This window comes from Hemitrygon akajei, chromosome 2 (assembly GCF_048418815.1).
Source record: "Hemitrygon akajei chromosome 2, sHemAka1.3, whole genome shotgun sequence".
Classification (NCBI taxonomy): domain Eukaryota; kingdom Metazoa; phylum Chordata; class Chondrichthyes; order Myliobatiformes; family Dasyatidae; genus Hemitrygon; species Hemitrygon akajei.
The window spans coordinates 183794683-183815560 of NC_133125.1; the positions used below are offsets into that span (position 1 = coordinate 183794683).

Below are 20878 nucleotides of genomic sequence, written 5' to 3' on the forward strand. Positions count from 1 at the left end.
GTGGAGTTTGTATCTGTACTGCATCTATGCTTTTCTTGGGGCTTGCGTCGATCAATATCGACTTGTTTCTGGGCACTGTAGTTTGGGTGGGACTTTTTTCTTTTTTTTCCCCCATTATGGAATCCCGGAGCATACATCAATTATTTTTATTGTTGTTCATCTCCGCCATTCTCGACTATCTTATCCTGACATGCATCAAACTACTTTTTTTAGATACAAAGTCTCATGATGATATCTAGACAGTTAAATGTTTTAACTTGGAATGTTCGCAGTTGGAACATCCTATTAAGCATTAGAAAACATTTAATGTTATTAACCGATTCCAGCCTGATATAATCTTTGCTCAAGAGATGCATATCAGGTTATGTGATAAAAATCGATTTTTTTATATTTTGGAAGGGTCCCCAGTTTCACGCAAACTCCCAGAGTAAAATTAGAGGTGTTTCTATTTTTATTGATTCTAATATTCCTTTTAATCAGGAAGATATTATAGCTGATATTAATGGTAGATTTTTGATTGTTAAAGGAATAATTTGTAATAGGAAAATGGTTTTGGTTAATATTTATGGACAACATGTTGATGATCCTTCATTTTTTTAAAACTGTTTTTGCTCTATTACCTGATTTAAATGAATATATGTTATTAATGGGTGGTGATCTTAATAATTGCCTAAATCCTTTAATGGATAAGTCATCATCCAAACATCAACTCCCTAATCGTTCTGCATCACTTATTAATTCCTTTTTAATTGATTATGGTTTAATTGAGGACTGGAGGCACATGCATCCTAGTGATAGAGAATACTCCTTTTTTTCACATGTTCAAAATAAATATTTGAGAATCGACTATTTTATAGTTGACTTTTATTCAATGTTCAGAAATGTGAGTATGATGTGATTGCTATTTCTGATCACACTCCTTTAAACTTAATATTTGAACTGAAAGATGTGGTTTCTACCAGACCATTTTGGCATTTTCCAGAACATTTATTAAAAAGTTCAGAATTTGTTGAGTTTATCGAAGCTCAGATAAAAGAGTTTTTTCTCTTTAATGATATAGGAAACCTTTCTAAGTTAGTAATTTTGGATACATTAAAAGCTTACCTACGCGGTCAAATTATTTCGTATATAGCTAAACTGAAGAAACAAACAAGATTGGAATTAGATAAAATCTATAAACAAATTAAAGAATTAGATAACATCAATGCAATCTCTCCAAATGTTGTTTCATTTAAAAGAAGAGTAGAATTACAATCACAGTATAATTTATTACTAACATATCCTATTGAAGGATATTTGCTTAAATTGAAAAGTCAATTTTATATCTTTGGGGATAAAAATAATAAACTCTTACCTTCTCAATTAAGAGCAGCCAGAGCTAAAAGACAAATCTTAAAGATTCGTAAAAACAATGGAGATATAGTAAGTAATCATGAGGAATTAATAATACTTCTCAAGATTTTTATTCTGATCTTTATAGATCTCGATTTCTTGCAGATTCCTTTAAAATGAAGGCTTTTCTACATAAGATTAAATTTCCACAAATTTCTCTTGAAGATCAACAGATGCCTGATGCTCCAATTACCGAGCATGACATTCAGAAAGCTATTTTATCAATGCAATCAGGTCAAGCTCCTGGACTTGATGGTTATTCAGTGGGATTTTACAAAAAATTTGAAAGATTACTTTCTCCATATCTTTTGGAAATATTTCATGAATCCTTTGAGAAGGGTAATTTACCTTTTTCTTTTTATGAACCATCTATTTCCTTAATTCTTAAAAAAGATAAAGATCCTGTTGATTGCTCATCATATAGACCTATTTGGCTAGTAAATGTGGACACAAAAATTCTCTCTAAAATAATGCCTAATCGCTCGGAAAATATTTTAACAAAATCATTTCTATGGATCAAACAGGCTTTATGAAAGGCCATTATTCTTTCTCTAATGTTTGGAGATTGATGAATATTATATATTCTTCATTATCTAAACAACCTCAATGTGTTATCTCTCTTGATGCAGAAAAGGCATTTGATAGAGTTGAGTGGCCATATTTGTTTAAAGTATTAGAAAAATTTGGTTTTGGTAATAATTTTAATAGATGGATTCAAATGATTTATAAGAATCCTGTTGCCATGGTTATTACTAATATTTTGTAGGTCTTTTTTCTCACTTTCTCGTGGCACTAGACAAGGATGTCCATTAAGTCCTTTATTATTTAATCTTGTATTGGAGCCTTTAGCTATAACATTACGTGAAGCTAAAAATATTCATGGTATCTCTATGAATGGAACCATACATAAGATTTCTCTTTATGCGGATGATCTTTTGGTTTTTATTTCAAATCTTGAGGAATCAATTTCTAATCTTTTGGAAATACTTAAAGATTTTGGTAAATTTTCAGGTGTTACGAACCCCATAACTGGGTCACTTACCAGCAAAGATGGAGACGTCCGTTGAAGTCTGATGATACTATTTTTAACAGTATTTATTAGTAAAAGTACACAAAAATAATATCAATGCAAATATACAGATAATATACATCGTCAATACTAAATCTAAAAGTGCGGGTATAATAATAATCAATAAGAAATAAGCTCCATCATTGTCTAGGGGATAATGTATTGTCCGATGGAAATATAAAGTTCACTCAGTTCATGCAGGCTGCAGCCTTTGGGGACCCCTGGGTTGCAATGGTTGGAGAGAGAGAGAGATTTGGGAGAAAAACTTGCCGGCTTTTCCTTTTATGATTTCGATCCGTCAGGTGTCTCTTTTGTCGTGGCTGTTCAATTGTGACCTCTCCTTTAGCTAAACCGTTCTTCCATGGTGAGCCCGCCACCCTGGCAAGGGAGGACACACACGAGCCCTCACCGGCTGTCACTATTAAACGCTGTCATGGGATGTCTAGCGTTTCTCCTGGTGCGTCTAAAGGGGTTGTTCCCCAGACCCCTCTTTTATCCTTACTCACGGGGTCTCAGATGTCAATCAGGTTGGGATGATGCAATCCCTCAACCAGCCCACTCTGGTTCTCCCCTGCGGGGGGGTTTCAATGAATAGTACAGTACTCAATACACAATTCCGTCTCCAAGAGACAATGGCAGTAATCAGTGGTTCCGTTTCGCTGAGGTCAGGACACATTCCAAACCTTGTGTATTCTGGACGTCTCTCTCTCATTTCCTGGGTCCCAGACCCGAATTAATAGCGATCTTGCGATTCTCAAAAAAGAGGGGGCGACTTTCTACCCTTTGCTTCACATTCATAACACAGGATATAAACTTAATTTGAATAAAAGTGAATTGTTCCATTAAATGTCCCTGTTAGTATATACAATGACATTCCTTTTAGAATTGTTAATACGTTTAGATATTTAGGTATTATAATTACTAAAAAATATAAAGATCTCTATAAAGCGAATATAGTTCCTTTAATGGACTCCATGAAACAACTATTTTCTAGCTGGAATCCACTTACTCTTTCTTTAATCGGTCATATTCATGCTGTGAAAATGATGATTTTACCTAGATTTTTATACATTTTCCAAAATATACCTATCTTTTTAACTAAAAAAATTTTTCGATCAAATTGACTCTCTTATTTCTTCTTTTATTTGGAACAATAAGAGACCAAGAATTAATAAGTATCATTTACAAAAATCTAAAAAAGATGGTGGACTTGCACTTCCTAATTTAAGACTATTATTGGGCTGTGAATATTAGACAATTATGTTTTTGGCTATATTGGCTTGATAAGAACTAAAAACCATTATTGGGTTGACTTGGAATTAAAAGCTGTTAAACAATTTTGTTTAACTTCAATTTTAGGAGCTCCATTACCTTTACAGCTCTCTAAAATTCCAAATTTAAATCTTTATCTGGTTATTAAACAATCTTTATGGATTTGGGTTCAGTTTCATAATTTTTAAAATTTTAAACAATTTAAGTTATCTAGTTTTTTATATCGAAACTTCTCATTTAAACCTTCAACAACTGACCCCATTTTTTAACAACAATATTTACCTAAATTTCCATATTTACAAGAATCTGATTTGTTGGATATCATTTTGAAATTGAATCCCTTAGTGAAAGGTTCCATTAGTAGAATTTTTAATTTATTTTTGTTACAAAAAGAGAACCTATCACTAAAGATTAAACAAGATTGGGAGAGAGAACTTAATATGACCTTTGTTAATGAAGATTGGCTTTGAGTTTTGAAAAACATAAATTCTTCTTCTGTATGTGCTAACCATTGTTTAATTCAATTTAAAATTGTACACCGTTATTACTTAACAAAGGGGAGACTATCTAAAATATTTCCTAGTATAGACAACTATTGCGATAGATGTAAAACTGAAGTAGCTACTTTGTCACACATGTTCTGGTCATGTTCTGCATTAAAATCGTTTTGGAAATCTTTATTTTCTACAATTTCTAAAGCTTTGAAAATTTGGAATAGTTCTGCATCATATTCAGGGTATTTCATTTTCAGATCAATATGTAATCACATTTGTTACACTACTGGCAAGAAACGCTATCATATTAAAATGGAAAGATATTTCTTCCCCTACGTTAATTGGATAGTTTTCTCAAGTGATGTTATGTCTTAGTTTGGAAAAAATTAGAAGTATAGTTTTTGATCCTCGATTTGATTTTGAGAGAAGATGAGGTTCTTTTGCCAAATATTATCATATAATTTGAATTAAGTTATATGTTATTCTTCCAATTTTATTTTTTTTATAAATATGAAATGGTGGTTGATGACTTTTTAAAATATATTTAGATGATGGTTAAATATATTGCTCCGGGGTGTTGATTCCTAATGGATGTTTTTTTTTGTAGTTCGTGGGTTTTTTTCCCAGTTAGATGGGGTTCTTTTTTTTCCCTTTTTCCTATATATAATTTTTTCCCCCCATTTTTATATTTTAAGATCAGTTTTTTTCTTCAGCTTTATTAATTGTATACATATTAATCTGTTGAAGTTTTGTATCATTTTATAGCCGTTGAAGATTATATATCAATAAAAAGATTCTAAAAAAATGAATCACTTGATTCTGATCCTGACGAAGAGTCTCGGACCGAAATGTCGACAGCGCTTCTCCCTATAGATGCTGCCTGGCCTGCTGCATTCCACCAGCATTTTGTGTGTGTTGCTTAAATACACCCAGTGACTTGGCCTCCACAGTTGCTCGTGGCACAAAATTCTACAGATTTACAACTCTCTGACTAAAGTAATTTCTCCGCATCACTGTTCTAAATGGACATCCTTCAAACCTGAAGTCCTGCCCTTTGTACTAGACTCCCCTACCATGGGAAATAACTTTGCCATATCTATTCTGTTCAGGCCTTTTAACATTCAGAATGTTTCAATGAGATCCCCCCTCATTCTCCTGAAGTCCAGAGAATACAGCTCAAGAGCTGCCAGACGTTTCTCATACGTTAATCCTTTCATTCCTGGAAACATTCTCGTGAATCTTCTCTGAACCTTCTCCAACGTCAGTATATCCTTTCTAAAATAAAAATCCCGAAACTGCACACAATACTCCCAAGTGTCAAATCACGAGTGCCTTATAGAGCTTCAACATTAAATCCCTGCTCTTATATTCTCTACCTCTAGAAATCAATGCCAATATTGCATTCGATTTCTTCACCACTGACTCAACCTTTAGGGTATCCTGCACAAGAACTCCCAAGTCTCTTTGTATCTCTGCATTTTGAATTTTCTCCCCATCTAAATAATAGTCTGCCCGTTCATTTCTTCCACCAAAATTGATGATCATACACTTTCTAACATTGTATTTCATTTGCCCATTCCCCTAAACTATCTAAGTTCCTCTGCAGGCTCTCTGTTTCCTCAATAGTACCCGCTCCTCCACCTATCTTTGTATCATCGGCAAATTTAACCACAAATCCATTATTCCATTGTCTAAATCATTGACATACATCGTAAAAAGCAGCGGTCCCAACACTGACCCCCGTGGAACTCCACTGGTAACCGGCAGCCAGTCAGAATAGGATCCCTTTATTCCCAGTCTCTGTTTTCTACCGATCAGCCAATGCTCCACCCATGCTAGTAACTTCCCTGTAATTCCATGGGATATAATCTTGCTCAGCAGCCTCATGTGCGGCACCTTGTCAAAGGCCTTCTGAAAATGCAAGTACACCACGTCCACTTCATCTGCTTTGTCTACCCTGCTTGTAATTTCCTCAAAAAATTGCAGCAGGTTTGTCAGGCAGGATTTTCCTTTCAGGAAACTATGCTGGCTTTTGCCAATCTTGTCATGTGCCTCCAGACTCTGTAATCTCATCCGTAACAATCAATTCCAACAACTTCCCACCACTGATGTCAGAGTAACAGGTCTATAGTTTCCATTCTGCTGCCTGCCACCCTTCTTAAATAGCAGAGTAACATTTGCAATTTTCTAGTCATCCAGCACGATGCCAGGATCTATCGATTCCATCAGGTGCAGGAGTTCTATCCACCCTCAGACCATTAAGCTTCCTGAGCACCTTCTCAGTTGTAATTTTCACTGCACAAACACCACTTCCCTGACACTCTTGAATGTCCGGTATACTGCAGATGTCTTTCACTGTGAAGACTGATGTAAAATACGCATTCAGTTCCTCTGCCATCTCAGCATCTCTCCTTAGAATACCTGCAGGGTCATTTTCTATTGGTCCTATATCTCCCCTCGACTCTCCTTTACCGTTCTATATCCTTAAAAAAGCTATTAGTATCTTCTTTGATATTAGTCCCCAGCTTCCTTTCATAATTCATCTTTTCCTTCTTAATGAACTTCCTAGTTTCCTTCAAGTTTTTAAGAGCTTCCCAATCCTCTATCTTCCCACTAGCTGTGGCTTCCTTGTATGCCCTCTCTTTTGCTTTTACTTTGCCTCTGACTTCACTTGTCAGCTACGGTAGTGTCCTTCATCCATTCTGATTTGGAATATATCTGCCTTGCACTTCCCTCATTTTTCACAGAAACTCTAGCCATTGCTGCTCTGCTGTCCTTCGTGCTAGTGACCCTTTCCAGTCAATTTTGGCCAGTTCCCCTTAAGAAGGGAGGAAGAAGGCAAAAGAAAGGATATTGTAGTCCAGTTTGCCTAATCCCAGTGGTTGGGGACGTGTTGGAGTCTATTATTAAGGATGAAGTTTAAAGGGTTTTGGAGACAAATGGTAAAATAAGTCAAAGTCAGCATGGTTTCTGTGAAGGAAAATCTTCCCTGACAATTTTAGAGTTCTTCGAGGAAGTAACAAGCAATGTGGACAAAGGGGAGGTAGTGGATGTCATTTGCTTGGATTTTCAGAAGGTATTTGATAAGCAACCACAAATGAGGCTGTTTAACACAATAAAATCCTATGGTGCTACAGGAAAGATTCAGCAATGGATAGCAGAACGGCTGGCAGGCAGGAGGCAGTGAGTGGGGGAAAAAGGGGCCTTTTCTGGTTGGCTGCCGGTGATGAGTGGTGTTCCTGGGGGGAGGTGTCGGTATTGGGACTGCTACTTTTCACATTGTTTGTCAGTGATTTAGAAAATGGAATTGATGGCTTTGTGACAAAGTTTGTAGATGATACGAAGATAGTTGGAGGGGTTGGTAGTGCTGAAGAAGCAATGTGTTTGCAGCAGGACTTTGACAAATTGGAAGAATGGGCAAAAAAGTGGCAGATGGAATACAGTGTTGGGAGATATATGATAATGCATTTTGGTAAAAGGAACAATAGTGCGGACTATTATCTGAATGGGGAAAAGGTTCAAACATCACTTCCTGAGCCACTCATTCATCTGTACCATCATCCTATTCCTGCTCTGACTGGCACGTCTATGAACTTGCAAATGAACGTCTAAAACAGAGATGAAACAGTTTTGAGTTTTTGCTTCCACAGCTCTGAAGAAGATTGTTTGGAATCTGAATATTTTTGAGGCAGAGGTAGATAGATCCTGGATAAGCAGAGAGGTGAACTGTTATTGTGGGAGATGAGAATATCTATCATCAGGTTAGCTGTGATCTTGAGCAATGACAGAGCAGGATTGAGGTTTAAATGGCTTTTATTTCCATTGGTGTGTATATATTTGGTGTGCAGAACCGACTGTGCTTTCGTTCCTTTGTACATATCTGGTGCAATGTCAGATGGTAAGATTGCATTCTATATCAAGATAGGAATATCATGGTTTCATATTCTCTCCTTTAGATGAGCTGTCAGAAGCTTCCATATTTACCAACATCGAATCACTGGGTTTCACAGTCCGGCTCACCTGTGATGTCTTTGGAGATCTGAATGTGTATCAGTGGCGAAAGAATGGAGGGGAAATCTCCCAGCATCACCAACTAACAGATGAAAACGGAACACTGGTTATCCCAAGCACTTCAATTGAAGACTGTGGAGTGTACACCTGCATCACAACCAATCCTGTCAGCTCCATCCAGACAAACTACACCTTAATGTTGCGAGGTGAGCTTCATTTATGAATGACATTTTGCAGTTAACATTTAGACCATATTGGTGGGCTATTGAATGCAGCCGATGCAAATCAGTGTTGCAGCAGAGAGAGGCAAAAGCTGAATTAATTGAGTTCACAGAATCCCAGAATAGTTATCGCAGAGAAGAAAGACATTCAGCCCTTTAAGAATGGATTGGTTCTATCACTGAGCAAACAACTGAATCTTATTGTTCTGTCCTCTCCCCACAGCTCTGTAATTTCTTTCTTTCAGATAATTATCCAGCCCTCATATGAAATTACAGTTGAATATCCCTTCACTATTCCTGATGATGAATTCTAGACCCTGTCCACTACTGTGCATAAAGAGAATCCCCAACATATTTTCTGTTCTTCTCCCAATCACCTTCATTCCCAATCATGACTGGTTTTAGAAAGTTTCACAATGATCTTCTTCCACTTTATGCCTCTATTCATGAAGGCAAAGATCCTAACTTTGTTAAGCTACTTTCTTAACCCTTTCAACAAATGTCTTGTTGGTGTAACCCTTTTAGAATTGGCTCCTTGAGTTTGTATGCTCTCCTCATTCTTCCTACTCTTGGGATGGATCAATCGGCAGATAATGCACTTCACCGATCAATGAGAACAAACTGCCCACATGTGCATTTGTGTAGCAGCCCCTGACATCAGGTGGAAAGTAGCACCAGAGTGTGTGGTGACACTTGCAGGCTGCCCTGCCCTCAGCACATCCTCAGCTTGTGTTGGTTGTTAATGCAAACAATACATTTCATTGTATGTTGTGATGTACATCTGATAAATAAATGAATCTGAATAGTCCATTCTTGACTGGTATAACGATGCATTGTGATGAATGATTCTCAGAGTAGAGTCAGTTGGTGTTGGCCTGGGTCACAGATTGGTGAGATTAGACGGGGGTTGGAACATTCCCTTCTCGGCAGGAAATTATAGAACATTATGGTTGTTGCATCATTTGTCATCCACTGCCCGTGAGATGTTTAATGATTTGAATTTAATTTTAAATTCAGGGTTTTTCCTCAATGATGTTATAATGATTGCTGCATTGACTGCAGGACTGGTGATTTCTGCACCATCTCTTCATTCAGCCGTGTTACCGGACCAGTGGAGGTGGAAAACCCTCGGAGGTATCTGTCATTGATTAATTTCCTCTTGCAGGAACTTTCAGACACCACCCAGTAAACCTGAATGAACGATAACATAAACAAGGGAAAATGTGGGAAATCATTTCACCAGCAATCCCCTCCCCCCCACTTCCCCTCTGACCCTGTAACCTGTGGGATGCAATTGCCCATTTTTTCCAGTTTTGAGGTGCTTTGCAGTGACATACAATACCAGAAACCATCTTGGAGTCACCTCTGACCAAACTGCAGAAGATATTTGGGAGAAGTAGCCATGAGAGGAGCCGTCTTCATTCACTCGTGTTTGCTGCATTGTGTTGTCTCATCTCACTGTGTCACCAAGTCTGGTTAGAGGTGGGACTGAGGGAAAGATGCCCTTTCATCCTGATGGTGGCTGTGTCTTTGGAAACAGGGGCCTCATTCACATAGAGAGCAGAGTTGTGAAGGGAGTTCTACTCCCCATCTAGTGTCAGGGGATTGAGCAGTTGTCTCTCAGACCTGCTGGTGAGCATACAGTACAGTGACTCTTTCTTTCAGACTCGGTGGCAATTTCTCTTGGGTGTTTGCAAAAGTTTATTTTGAAAGAACCTCTCTTTCCAATGCAGTTTTCCACATGGGACACCTCTGTCTCCCAGAACCAAAGCAGATGCAATACCTGCTTTATTACCTCTTCCCTTTCCCCATTCCTGGCACACATATAACCCCTCCAGGTAAAGCAGTGAGTGACTTGTACTTCCAATTCTGTGTCCTCACAGCAGTTTCCTGCACATTGGAGAAACCATTACAGGTTGTGTGACCACTTTGCAGAACACTGAGGGTAACAGTGAGCTTCCAGTTGCCGATCACTTTAGTTTTCTCTCTGATTTCCCATCTTTAACCTCTTCCCCAGTTCCAGCAAAGCCCATTGAGGAGCAGCATCCCTTATTCCACATTGAGTCCCAGGAGCTGCAATAATGAATTCATCAATTTCAGATAACCAGCCATTCCAGTTTATGTTAGAACTGACCACTTCTGATACAAGATCAGAGTGTGTGACCATAACTCTGTTTTCCACTCTCCACAGATGCAGAAATGGAAATCTAGAATTCTTTTTTACTCCAAATGTCCAGCAACTGCAGTGTATCGTACACCGTTGTTTTTCTTTCTCTTGTATTTCTCAGGATTTCTGTCACTCTTCTCTGTGACTAGAAACATCAAATCTCTGCACAAATGCTGCTTCTACTGCTGAGTACCTCCAGCATTTTCTCTGATACACTCAGTGACCACTTTATCAGCTCCCTCCTGTACCTAATAAAGTGACCACTGAGTGTGTGTTCATGGTCTTCTGCTGCTGTAGCCCATCCACTTCAAGGTTCGATATGTTGTCTGTCAAAGATGTTCTGCTGCACACCACTGTTGTAACACGTGGTAATTTGAATTACTGTCACCTTCCTGTCAGCTTGATACAGTCTGGCCCTTCTCTGACAAAACATCTTCAGCCACAGAACTGTCACTCACTGGATGTTTTATTTTGCTTTTTGGACCATTCTCTGTGAACTCTAGAGACTGTTGTGCATGACAATCTCAGTAGATCAGCAGTTTCTGAGATTCTCAAACCACCACATCTGGCATCAACAATCATTCCACAGTCAAAGTCACTGAGATCACATTTCTGCCCCGTTCTAGTGTTTGGTCTGAACAACAATTGAACCTCATGACAATATTTGAATGTTATTATACATTGAGTTGCTGCCAAATGATTGGCTGATTAGATATTCACATTAACAAGCAGATATTCAGGTGTACCTAATAAAGTGGCCACTGAGTGTATTTCAGATTCTCAACACGTGGGGTTTTCCAGTCACTATATTGTTTTGGACACATTGTGTTCAGCTCCCGTCACCAGGCAACCGGATGGATTTGAATGACCAGACAGTGATGTTGCCATGGCTGAGCTGCAGGATTTTGCTTTTATTTAAATACAGAGAGGTGACGATGGGAGATTTCAAAGTAGGAGGATCAATATCTGAGGAGAAGGAACTATTAACAATGTCAGTTAACATTTGCTCTGGAAGAGAAGTTGGCAGTGTAGAGGATCAATTGAACAAGAAGGGGCAGAATCAGAACGGGGATGGTACATCAAAGTTGAAAGTACATTTATTATCAAAGTATGTGTACGATATACAACATTGAGATCCGTCTCCTTACAGGCAGCCACAAAACAAAGACACACAATAGAACCCATTAAAAAGAAGACTGTCAAACACCCGATGTGTAGAAAAAAATGCAAACAATAAAACTAAACAGATAACATTCAGAACTGAAGTTGATGAAAGTGAGTCCACAGACACGAAGCCTGACACAGACACACGGTGGCTTTGTAGAGAAACTGAAATTAGAACTGAGATGGGATAGAATCCAGTGAGAGAGAGATGCAATTTCAAGGGCAACAGGAACATTTGGCAACATTGATCCAGTGGGCAAAGGGATGGGAGGGAACCACAGAGACAGGTGGACAGTCTCAGTCACACCCATCGATGGGCATCTAACATGTTGTTGGAGCAAAATTACAGAGACAAGAGCAAATCAGGGATTATTCTTGCACTTCAGGTTAATCTTTGAACAAATAATTTAGTGATGGGGAGGAAGACCGATGATGCTGAATCAGGTGCAGCTGGATCTGATGGTTTAAAACAGTTCTCACCAAGGACATTTACTGTTATGTCTTTTACATTTGGGGAGATTAGATGGAGGGTTTGCCATTGGTAACAACTGGGATGAGAGAGTAACAGTTAAAGTGGAGTCAACAGTGAAATTGTGATTGCTCACTGGGGAGCTAGCATTGATTGATGTCCAGAATGGTCTCCTTCAGTGAGATAATCTGTATGCTGAGATTGTTAACAGTTTTCATATTCTTTTTTATTTCTCCACAGGACGTCTGGGATACAGATTTTATTTTCTAAGCCTGTGGGTCTGTAATACTTTGTCATTTTCTGCAATGTACATTGTGTTAATTTATTGGATTGTCGTTGAAGGTATGTGATCTATACTCTTATCATTCAGAATTGTTTCATTCAAAATTGTTTAATGTAGTTTCCTTATACACAAATGTCAAGGAGAACAAAATAATTATTATTCTGGAATGATGCAGCTAAATAATAATAATAATAATAATAACATTATTCACTTCAGAACCCATGGTATTGAGGTGGTAACAGATCAACCCTAATCCTGAGGGGCTGCTGATGTGCCGGATTTGATTGAGGTTTAATTGTGTTCATACAATGATATCACAGTGTCAGCACACAGAGACCAGTAGTTTATTGTCTCTGGGTTAGTTTCCTGGAGTCTCTACCCAGTTCCCATCATGAGGGATTCCAGTGGGATGCTCAATATCAGCCTCTCAGGACAAGCTGAGGGGAGTAACTACAGGACCCACATCCCCCAAACCAGTGCGAGGGAAGTGTTGCATTTTCAGAAGTCTGGTCTTGACCATTTAAACAAGTGATGGGGACTTCAGATGGTGTTACTGAGGCTACATTTACTCACTGAGAGGAGACCATGGCAGGTAGTCAGGAGCATCTCCAAGTTCCAGTCTAATGACACTGCAGTTTCCCGACAGGAGGATGTTGCACAGGAAATGACATCACCAGTGTTCCGGATGTGGAAACCCCATTAGGGTGTGAGGATGACCACTGTACACAGCACACTATTGAATTTCTGTGGAGGGCATTTCCACTCTGGAAAAGTAAATCCCAACTGTAAAACACTGAATCAAAATGGTGCTTTGTAAGGGAATTTCTGTGGTAACGTTTCTCAGTCCCAACGTGTGGAAATAGCTTCCATCTACCATTAATATCTTGAAAACTCCAATTACACCTGAGTAAACTGCAGGGAATGCAGTCCTGGTCTGTGTAATCTCTGATAATTTAACACCCCAGTACACCTCTGCCTTTGGATGAGACATTAAACCAAGGAACCATTTATGTTCCCTCGGAGAATGTAACGGATCACCTGGTGATATTTCCTAAAGAGAAACAAAGTTCTCACCAGTATCCAAGAAAATAATTCTCCCAACCAGCATCACTGAAGCAGATTTAGCTTGGTTGTCAGAGGCAGAGGTGGCAATGGATGACAAATAGTGTACTGCAGTGATTGGTGCTCGGTCCCCTGTTGTTTGTCATTGACGTTAACGATTTGGACAAAAATGTAGGTGACATGATCAGTAAATCCATGGACAACAGCAAAATTGGTGCAATAGTGGACAGTGAAGAAAGTTGTCTCAGTGTACAACAAGACCAAGATCATCTGTGTAAGTCAGCATAGGAATGGCAGATGGTAATTAACTTAGGACAAGTGGATAGTTCCCTGAAAGTGGTGACAAAGACAGACAGGATTGTAAAGAAGGTGAATGGCCTGCTTGCCTTCATCGGTAGGGCATCGAGTACAAGGTTCAGACGTCACGTTACAATTGTATTATCTTTAGTCAAGCCATACTTGGAGTATTCTGTTCTAATCTTGTAGACATAAATAAATAATTTATAAAAATGTAATCATTAATAAATATTACATAATCAGAATTAGGTTTATTAGCACCAGCATGTGTGGTGAAATTTGTTAACTTAGCAGCAGCAGTTCAAAGCAATATATAATATAGAAGAATAAATCAATCAATCAATCAGTTACAGTGCATGTACATTGAATATAACAATATAACCATATAACAATTACAGCACGGAAACAGGCCATCTCGGCCCTTCTAGTCCGTGCCGAACACTTACTCTCACCTAGTCCCACCGACCTGCACTCAGCCCATAACCCTCCATTCCTTTCCTGTCCATATACCTATCCAATTTTACTTTAACTGACAATACCGAACCTGCCTCTACCACTTCTACTGGAAGCTTGTTCCACACAGCTACCACTCTCTGAGTAAAGAAGCTCCCCCTCGTGTTACCCCCAAAGATTTGCTCCCAAACTCTCAACTCAGGGCCTCTTGTTTGAATCTTCCCTACTCTCAATGGAAAAAGCCTATCCACATCAACTCTATCTATCCCCCTCATAATTTTAAATACCTCTATCAAGTACCCCCTCAACCTTCTATGCTCCAAAGAATAAAGACCTAACTTGTTCAACCTTTCTCTGTAACTTAGGTGTTGAAACCCAGGTAACATTCTGGTAAATCTCCTCTGTACTTTCTGTATTTTGTTGACATCTTTCCTATAATTCGGTGACCAGAACTGTACACAATACTCCAAATTTGGCCTCACCAATGCCTTGTACAATTTTAACATTACATCCCAACTCCTATAGTCAGTGCTCTGATTTATAAAGACCAGCATACCAAAAGCTTTCTTCACCACCCTATCCACATGAGATTCCACCTTCAGGGAACTATGCACCATTATTCCTAGATCACTCTGTTCTACTGCATTCTTCAATGCCCTACCATTTACCATGTATGTCCTATTTGGATTATTCCTACCAAAATGTAGCACCTCACACTTACCAGCATTAAACTCCATCTGCCATCTTTCAGCCCACTCTTCCAACTGGCCTAAATCTCTCGCCAAGGTTTGTAAACCTACTTCATTATCCACAATGCCACCTAACTTAGTATCATCTGCATACTTACTAATCCAATCTACCATCCCAACATCTGGATCATTAATGTATATGACAAACAACATTGGACCCAGTACAGATCCCTGAGGCACACCACTGGTCACCGGCCTCCAACCTGACAAACAGTTATCCACCCCTACTCTCTGGCATCTCCCATCCAGCCACTGTTGAATCCATTTTACTACTCAATATTAATACCTAATTATTGAACCTTCCTAACTAACCTTCCGTGTGTAACATTGTCAAAAGCATTACTGAAGTCCATATAGACAACATCCACTGCTTTACCCTCGTCAACTTTCCTAGTAACCTCTTCAAAAAATTCAATAAGATTTGTCAAACATGATCTTCCACACACAAATCCATGTTGACTGTTCCTAAACAGACCATGTCTATCCAGATAATTAGATATACCATCTCTAAGAATACTTTCCATTAATTTACCCACCACTGATGTCAAACTTACAGGCCACTAATTGCTAGGTTTACTCTTAGAACCCTTTCTAAGCAATGGAAACACATGAGCAAAAAGCCAATCCTCTGGCACTATCCCTGTTTTTAATGACATTTGAAATATTTCTGTCAGAGCCCCTGCTATTTCTACACTAACTTCCCTCAAGTTCCTAGGGAATGTCCTGTCAGGATCTGGAAACTTATCCACTTTTATATTCTTTAAAAGCACCAGTTCTTCTTCTTCTTTAATCAACATAGTTTCCATAACTACCCTGCTTGTTTCCCTTACCTTACACAATTCAATATCCTCTTCCTTAGTGAATACCGAGAAAAAGTAATTGTTCAAAATCTCCCCCATCTCTTTTGGCTCCATACATACCTGTCCACTCTGATCACTAAGGGACCAATTTTATCCCTCACTATTCTTTTGCTATTAATATAACTGTAGAAACCCTTCGGATTTATTTTCACCTTACTTGCCAAAGCTCTCATATCTTCTTTTAGCTTTTCTAATTTCTTTCTTAAGATTCTTTTTACATTCTTTATATTCCTCGAGCATCTTATTTACTCTATGCTGCCTATATTTATTGTAGACCTTTCTCTTTTTCCGAACCAAGTTTCCAATATCCCTTGAAAACCATTGCTCTCTCAAACTTTTAACCTTTCCTTTCAACCTAATGGGAACATAAAGATTCTGCACTTCAAAATTTCACCTTTAAATGACCTCCATTTCTGTATTACATCCTTCCCATAAAACAAATGTCCCAATCCACTCCTTCTTAATCCTTTCACATCTCTTCAAAGTTAGCCTTTCTACAATCAAAAATCTCAACCCTGGGTCCAGACCCATCCTTCTCCATTATTATATTGAAATTAATGGCATTGCGATCACTGGACTCGAAGTGCTCCCCAACACATATATCTGTCACCTGACCCATCTCACTCCCTAACAGGAGATCCAACACTGCCCCTTATCTAGTTGGTACCTCTATGTATTGCTGTAAGAAACTATCCTGCACACATTTTACAAACACCAAACTAGGCAGCCCTTTTACAGAATGGGTTTCCCAGTCTATGTGTGTAAAATTAAAATCTCCCACAATCACAACCTCATGTTTACTACAAGTATCTGCTATCTCCTCACAAATTTGCACCTACAATTCTCGCTCCCCATTAGGTGGACTATAATACACCCTTATAAGTGTTACTACACCTTTCCCATTCCTAAGTTCCACCCAAATAGCCTTCCTAGACGAGCCCTCTAATCTATCCTGCCAAAGCAGCGCTGTAATATTTTCTCCGACATGCAATGCAACACCTCCCCCTCTTGCCCCTCCGATTGTATCACACCTGAAGCAATGAAATCCAGGAATATTTAGTTGCCAATCACACCCCTCCTGCAACCATTCTTCACTAATAGCTACAACATCATTTTTCCAGATATGAAACCATGCTCTAAGCTCATCCAGCTTTCTTACAATGCTTCTAGCGTTAAAATAAATGCATTTAAGAAATTCTCCACCTCTTACTCTCTGTTTATCACTAACAGTACAAATAACTTTACTATCTTCGTTTTCTTCCTTCTCCCCTACATCTTCAGTCTGAGCGCTCCCCTTCTGTATCACTAGCCTATCCTCCCGCACACACTGTCTACAGGCTTTCTCTATTTGTGAACTAACATCCTCTATCCTAGTCTCTACAATTTGACTCCCACCCCCCAACCATTCTAGTTTAAAGTTTCCCCAGTAGCCTTAGCAAATCTCCCCACCAGGATATTGGTCCCCCTAGGATTCAAATGCAACCCGTCCTTTTTATACAGGTAACACCTGCCCCAAAAGAGGTCCCAATGATCCAGAAACTTGAATCCCTGCCCTTTGCTCCAATCCCGCACCCACGCATTTATCCTGCACCTCATTCTATTCCTACTCTCACTGTCGCGTGGCACAGGCAGTAATCCCGAGATTACTACCTTTGCGGTCCTTCTTCTCAACTCCCTTCCTGACTCCCTATATTCTCCTTCCAGGACCTCTTCCCTTTTCCTACCAATGTTATTGGTACCTACATGTACCACAACATTTCGCTCTTCACCCTCCCACTTCAGGATATCTTGGACACAATCAGAAACATCCTGGACCCTGGCACCAGGGAGGCAAACAACCAACCGGGTCTCCTGACTGCGTCCACAGAATCGCCTATCTGACCCCCTAACTATCGAGTTCCCTATTACTACTGCCTTCCTCTTCCTTTCCCTACCCTTCTGAGCTACAGGGCCGGACTCTGTGCCAGAGACACGTCCACTGTTGCTTCCCCCAGGTAGGCTGTCCACCCCCCAACAGTACTCAAACAGGAGTACTTCTTGTCAAGGGGTACAGCCACTGGTGTGACCACCTGCCTGTAACTCCTCTCTATCAACCCCTCGCTCTCCCTGACCAGAAGAAGGTCATCGAGCTGCAGCTCCAGTTCCATAACACGATCCCTCAGGAGCTGCAGCTCAGTGCACCTGGCGCAGATGTGGAGGTCCAGGAGGCTAGGAGACTCAAGGACCTTCCACATCCGACAACGAGAACGATAAGCTGCCCTCACACTCATAATTCCCCGTTTCCTCAAATAACAGGAAAAATTGAAACCTAAACCTACCTTGCCTTGCCCGTTTCCGCCTAAGCTCGTTGAGCCAAAGCCCTTAAGCCTTCACTCTGCTCCCGGCTCACTCCGCTGCCCACTGTAGAAGGCTGTGCTCCTTTTAAATTTTCCCTGCTTCTCTGCCTGACATCACACGCCTGTGCAGTCCCGCATCTCTTAACCCCGATGAGAAGAAAAAGTCAAAATGGCTCCCACAGCTCTCCTGTTCTGATTCTCAGATTTCCTTCTCCAAATTAAACCCAAATCAGCATTTCTGTTATTTTAAATCTTCTGCATTTCACTGCCCGACATCACACGCCAATGCAGTCCCGCCTCTCTTAACCCCGATGAGAAGAAAAAATCAAAATGGCTCCCACAGCTCTCCCATTCTGATTCTAAGACTTCCTTCTCCCTGAAATAGATCCCAAATCATAGATGAAAAACCATACAAAAAAAACAGAAATCATATATGATAAAAAAGTGAGGTCTTGTTCAAGGGCTCAATGTCCATTTAGGAATCAGATGGCAAAGGGGAAGAAGCTATTCCTGAATCGCTGAGTGTGTGCCTTCAGGCTTCTCTACATTCTGCCTGATGGTAACAGTGAGAAAAGGGCTTGGCCTGGGTGCTGGGGGTCCTTAATAATGGATGCTGCCCTCCTGAGACACTGCTCCTTGAAGGTGTCCTGGGTACTTTGTAGGCTGGTACCCAGGATGGAGCTGACAAAATTAACAACCCTCTGCAGCTTCTTTCAAGTCCTGTGCAGTAGCCTGACCATACCAGACAGTGATGCAGCCTGTCAGAATATGATTAGTTTCGATAGGGTACAGAAAAAATTCACCAAGATGGTGGGAAGAGTTAAAGAAGCTTTTCACTGTGGCTCCCATTCACAGAATTTGAATTCTTCGATCTATGTACATCAGTGAATAGATATGCAGAGTCAAATCAGCTGTCAGAAACACTCCTGTTTCTTTCCTCTGTTCACCATCTGACATTCCAACACAAACATCTGGAGTGATGGAGCTGGTGACAGTGACTGACATGTCTGAGTGTTCGATGAATGCCATGTACAGCTTTTTCTTCTCTGATGGACTGTTGACCCCCATCATGAAATTAGGGAAATTAGGTTGCAATCACATTGAATGCAGTCAGTGAGGAATTTCCACCAGTGAAGAATTGGCATCGAGCTCCAGTTATGAACAGCAGATACTACGGAAACTGGTCAGAATTGGAATGGAACATCTTTCAGTGAAATTTATGGGTTTCTCCAAACCAACTGTTGTGGATGTTGGGAGAATGAAACTATGGACCTTAATGAACTCTTTAAGGTCTGGCCATTGGAATCAGAGGGAGCAACCAGTGCAGAAATTGGCAGCAGGTGACATGTAAAGACTGGGCTGGAGACCCATGTGGAAAATAGAGAGGGCACTATGAATTAGTCATACATGCCTGGTATTGCAGTTTAGTGTCTTGTTAATCTACTACAGGGTCTGTTGGTGCAGGTCTGGGTCACAGGTTGGCACACTGGGTGGGAATTGGCACATTCCCTTCACTTGGACATCAGTGTAAGAATTTGGTTGTTGCAACCACTGAAGGTTTTCATTGACATTTCTCTGGAGCTTTGTTACATGTTTGCTTACTTGATTTATTTTTAATTACAGGCCTTTCACCGTTGGACTTTGTTGTGATTGGTGTGACGATCATAGGACTGCTACTTTCTTCATTTTATATCAATGAATTTCTATATGTGACCAAGATCAGGGAATTACTGAAAGGTATCTGTCTAGTATTTGATATTTCCACCCTGGAAAAAAGACTGACTGTCTACCCTATCTACTTCTGTCATAATTTTATAAACTTCTGTCTGGTATCCCCCACACCCTCAGCTTCTGACACTCCAGATAAAACAATCTGAATTTGTCCAACCTCTCTTTATAGCTCATACCCTCTAATCCAGGCAGCATCTTGGTAAAGCTTTTCTGTACTGTCTCCAAAGCTTCCACATCCTTCCTACAACTGGTGTTCTGATAAAACGTCGTGTTTTGATAAAAACGTTACAGCACACTGTATTTGTACTTTTTTTAGATTTTAAGGTATAAAACAATCAGCATTATAAACTTGTTAGATTTTCAACAATGAAGATCTTTGGAAGCTTATCACTGAATTTCTCTGATCAGAAGATGCTTTATCATTAGGGATAGTCAGCTTGGCTTTGTGCATGATAGTTCGTGTTTAACCAATATTTTTCAGTTACTTGAGGAAGTTACCAGGAGAATTGATGAAGGCAAGGCAGTGGATGTTGTCTTTATGGACTTTAGCAAGGCATTTGACATGGTCCCACATGGGAGGTTGGTCAGAAAGGTTCAGACACTTGGCTTTCAGGATGAGGTAGTACACGTTTGTAAATTGATCAAACATTGGCTTTGTGGGAGAAGCCAGACAGTGGTTGCCTCTCTAACTAGAGGCCTGTGACTAATGTAGTGTCACAGGATCAACACTGAGTCTGTTTTTTCTCCTCAATATCACTGATCAGGATGATAATGTGGTTAACAGGATCAGTAAATATGCAGATTACACCAGGATTAGGGGTGCATGGTAGGGCACTGAGGAGTGGGGT

At 39.7% G+C, this 20878-nt stretch overlaps 1 protein-coding gene across 1 annotated transcript in view; it reads left to right on the top strand.

Annotated features, from left to right (window-relative positions):
• Window positions 1–20519, top strand: part of LOC140721565 (contactin-6-like) — a 67500-nt gene extending 46981 nt beyond the window's left edge. Inside the window, exons 4-8 of the mRNA XM_073036394.1 lie at window positions 8184–8444; window positions 9477–9593; window positions 12500–12601; window positions 19923–20036; window positions 20512–20519. Coding sequence (XP_072892495.1) covers window positions 8184–8444; window positions 9477–9593; window positions 12500–12601; window positions 19923–20036; window positions 20512–20519 — 602 coding nt within the window. The remainder of the gene's footprint in view (window positions 1–8183; window positions 8445–9476; window positions 9594–12499; window positions 12602–19922; window positions 20037–20511) is intronic.
• Window positions 20520–20878: the final 359 nt, after the last annotated feature.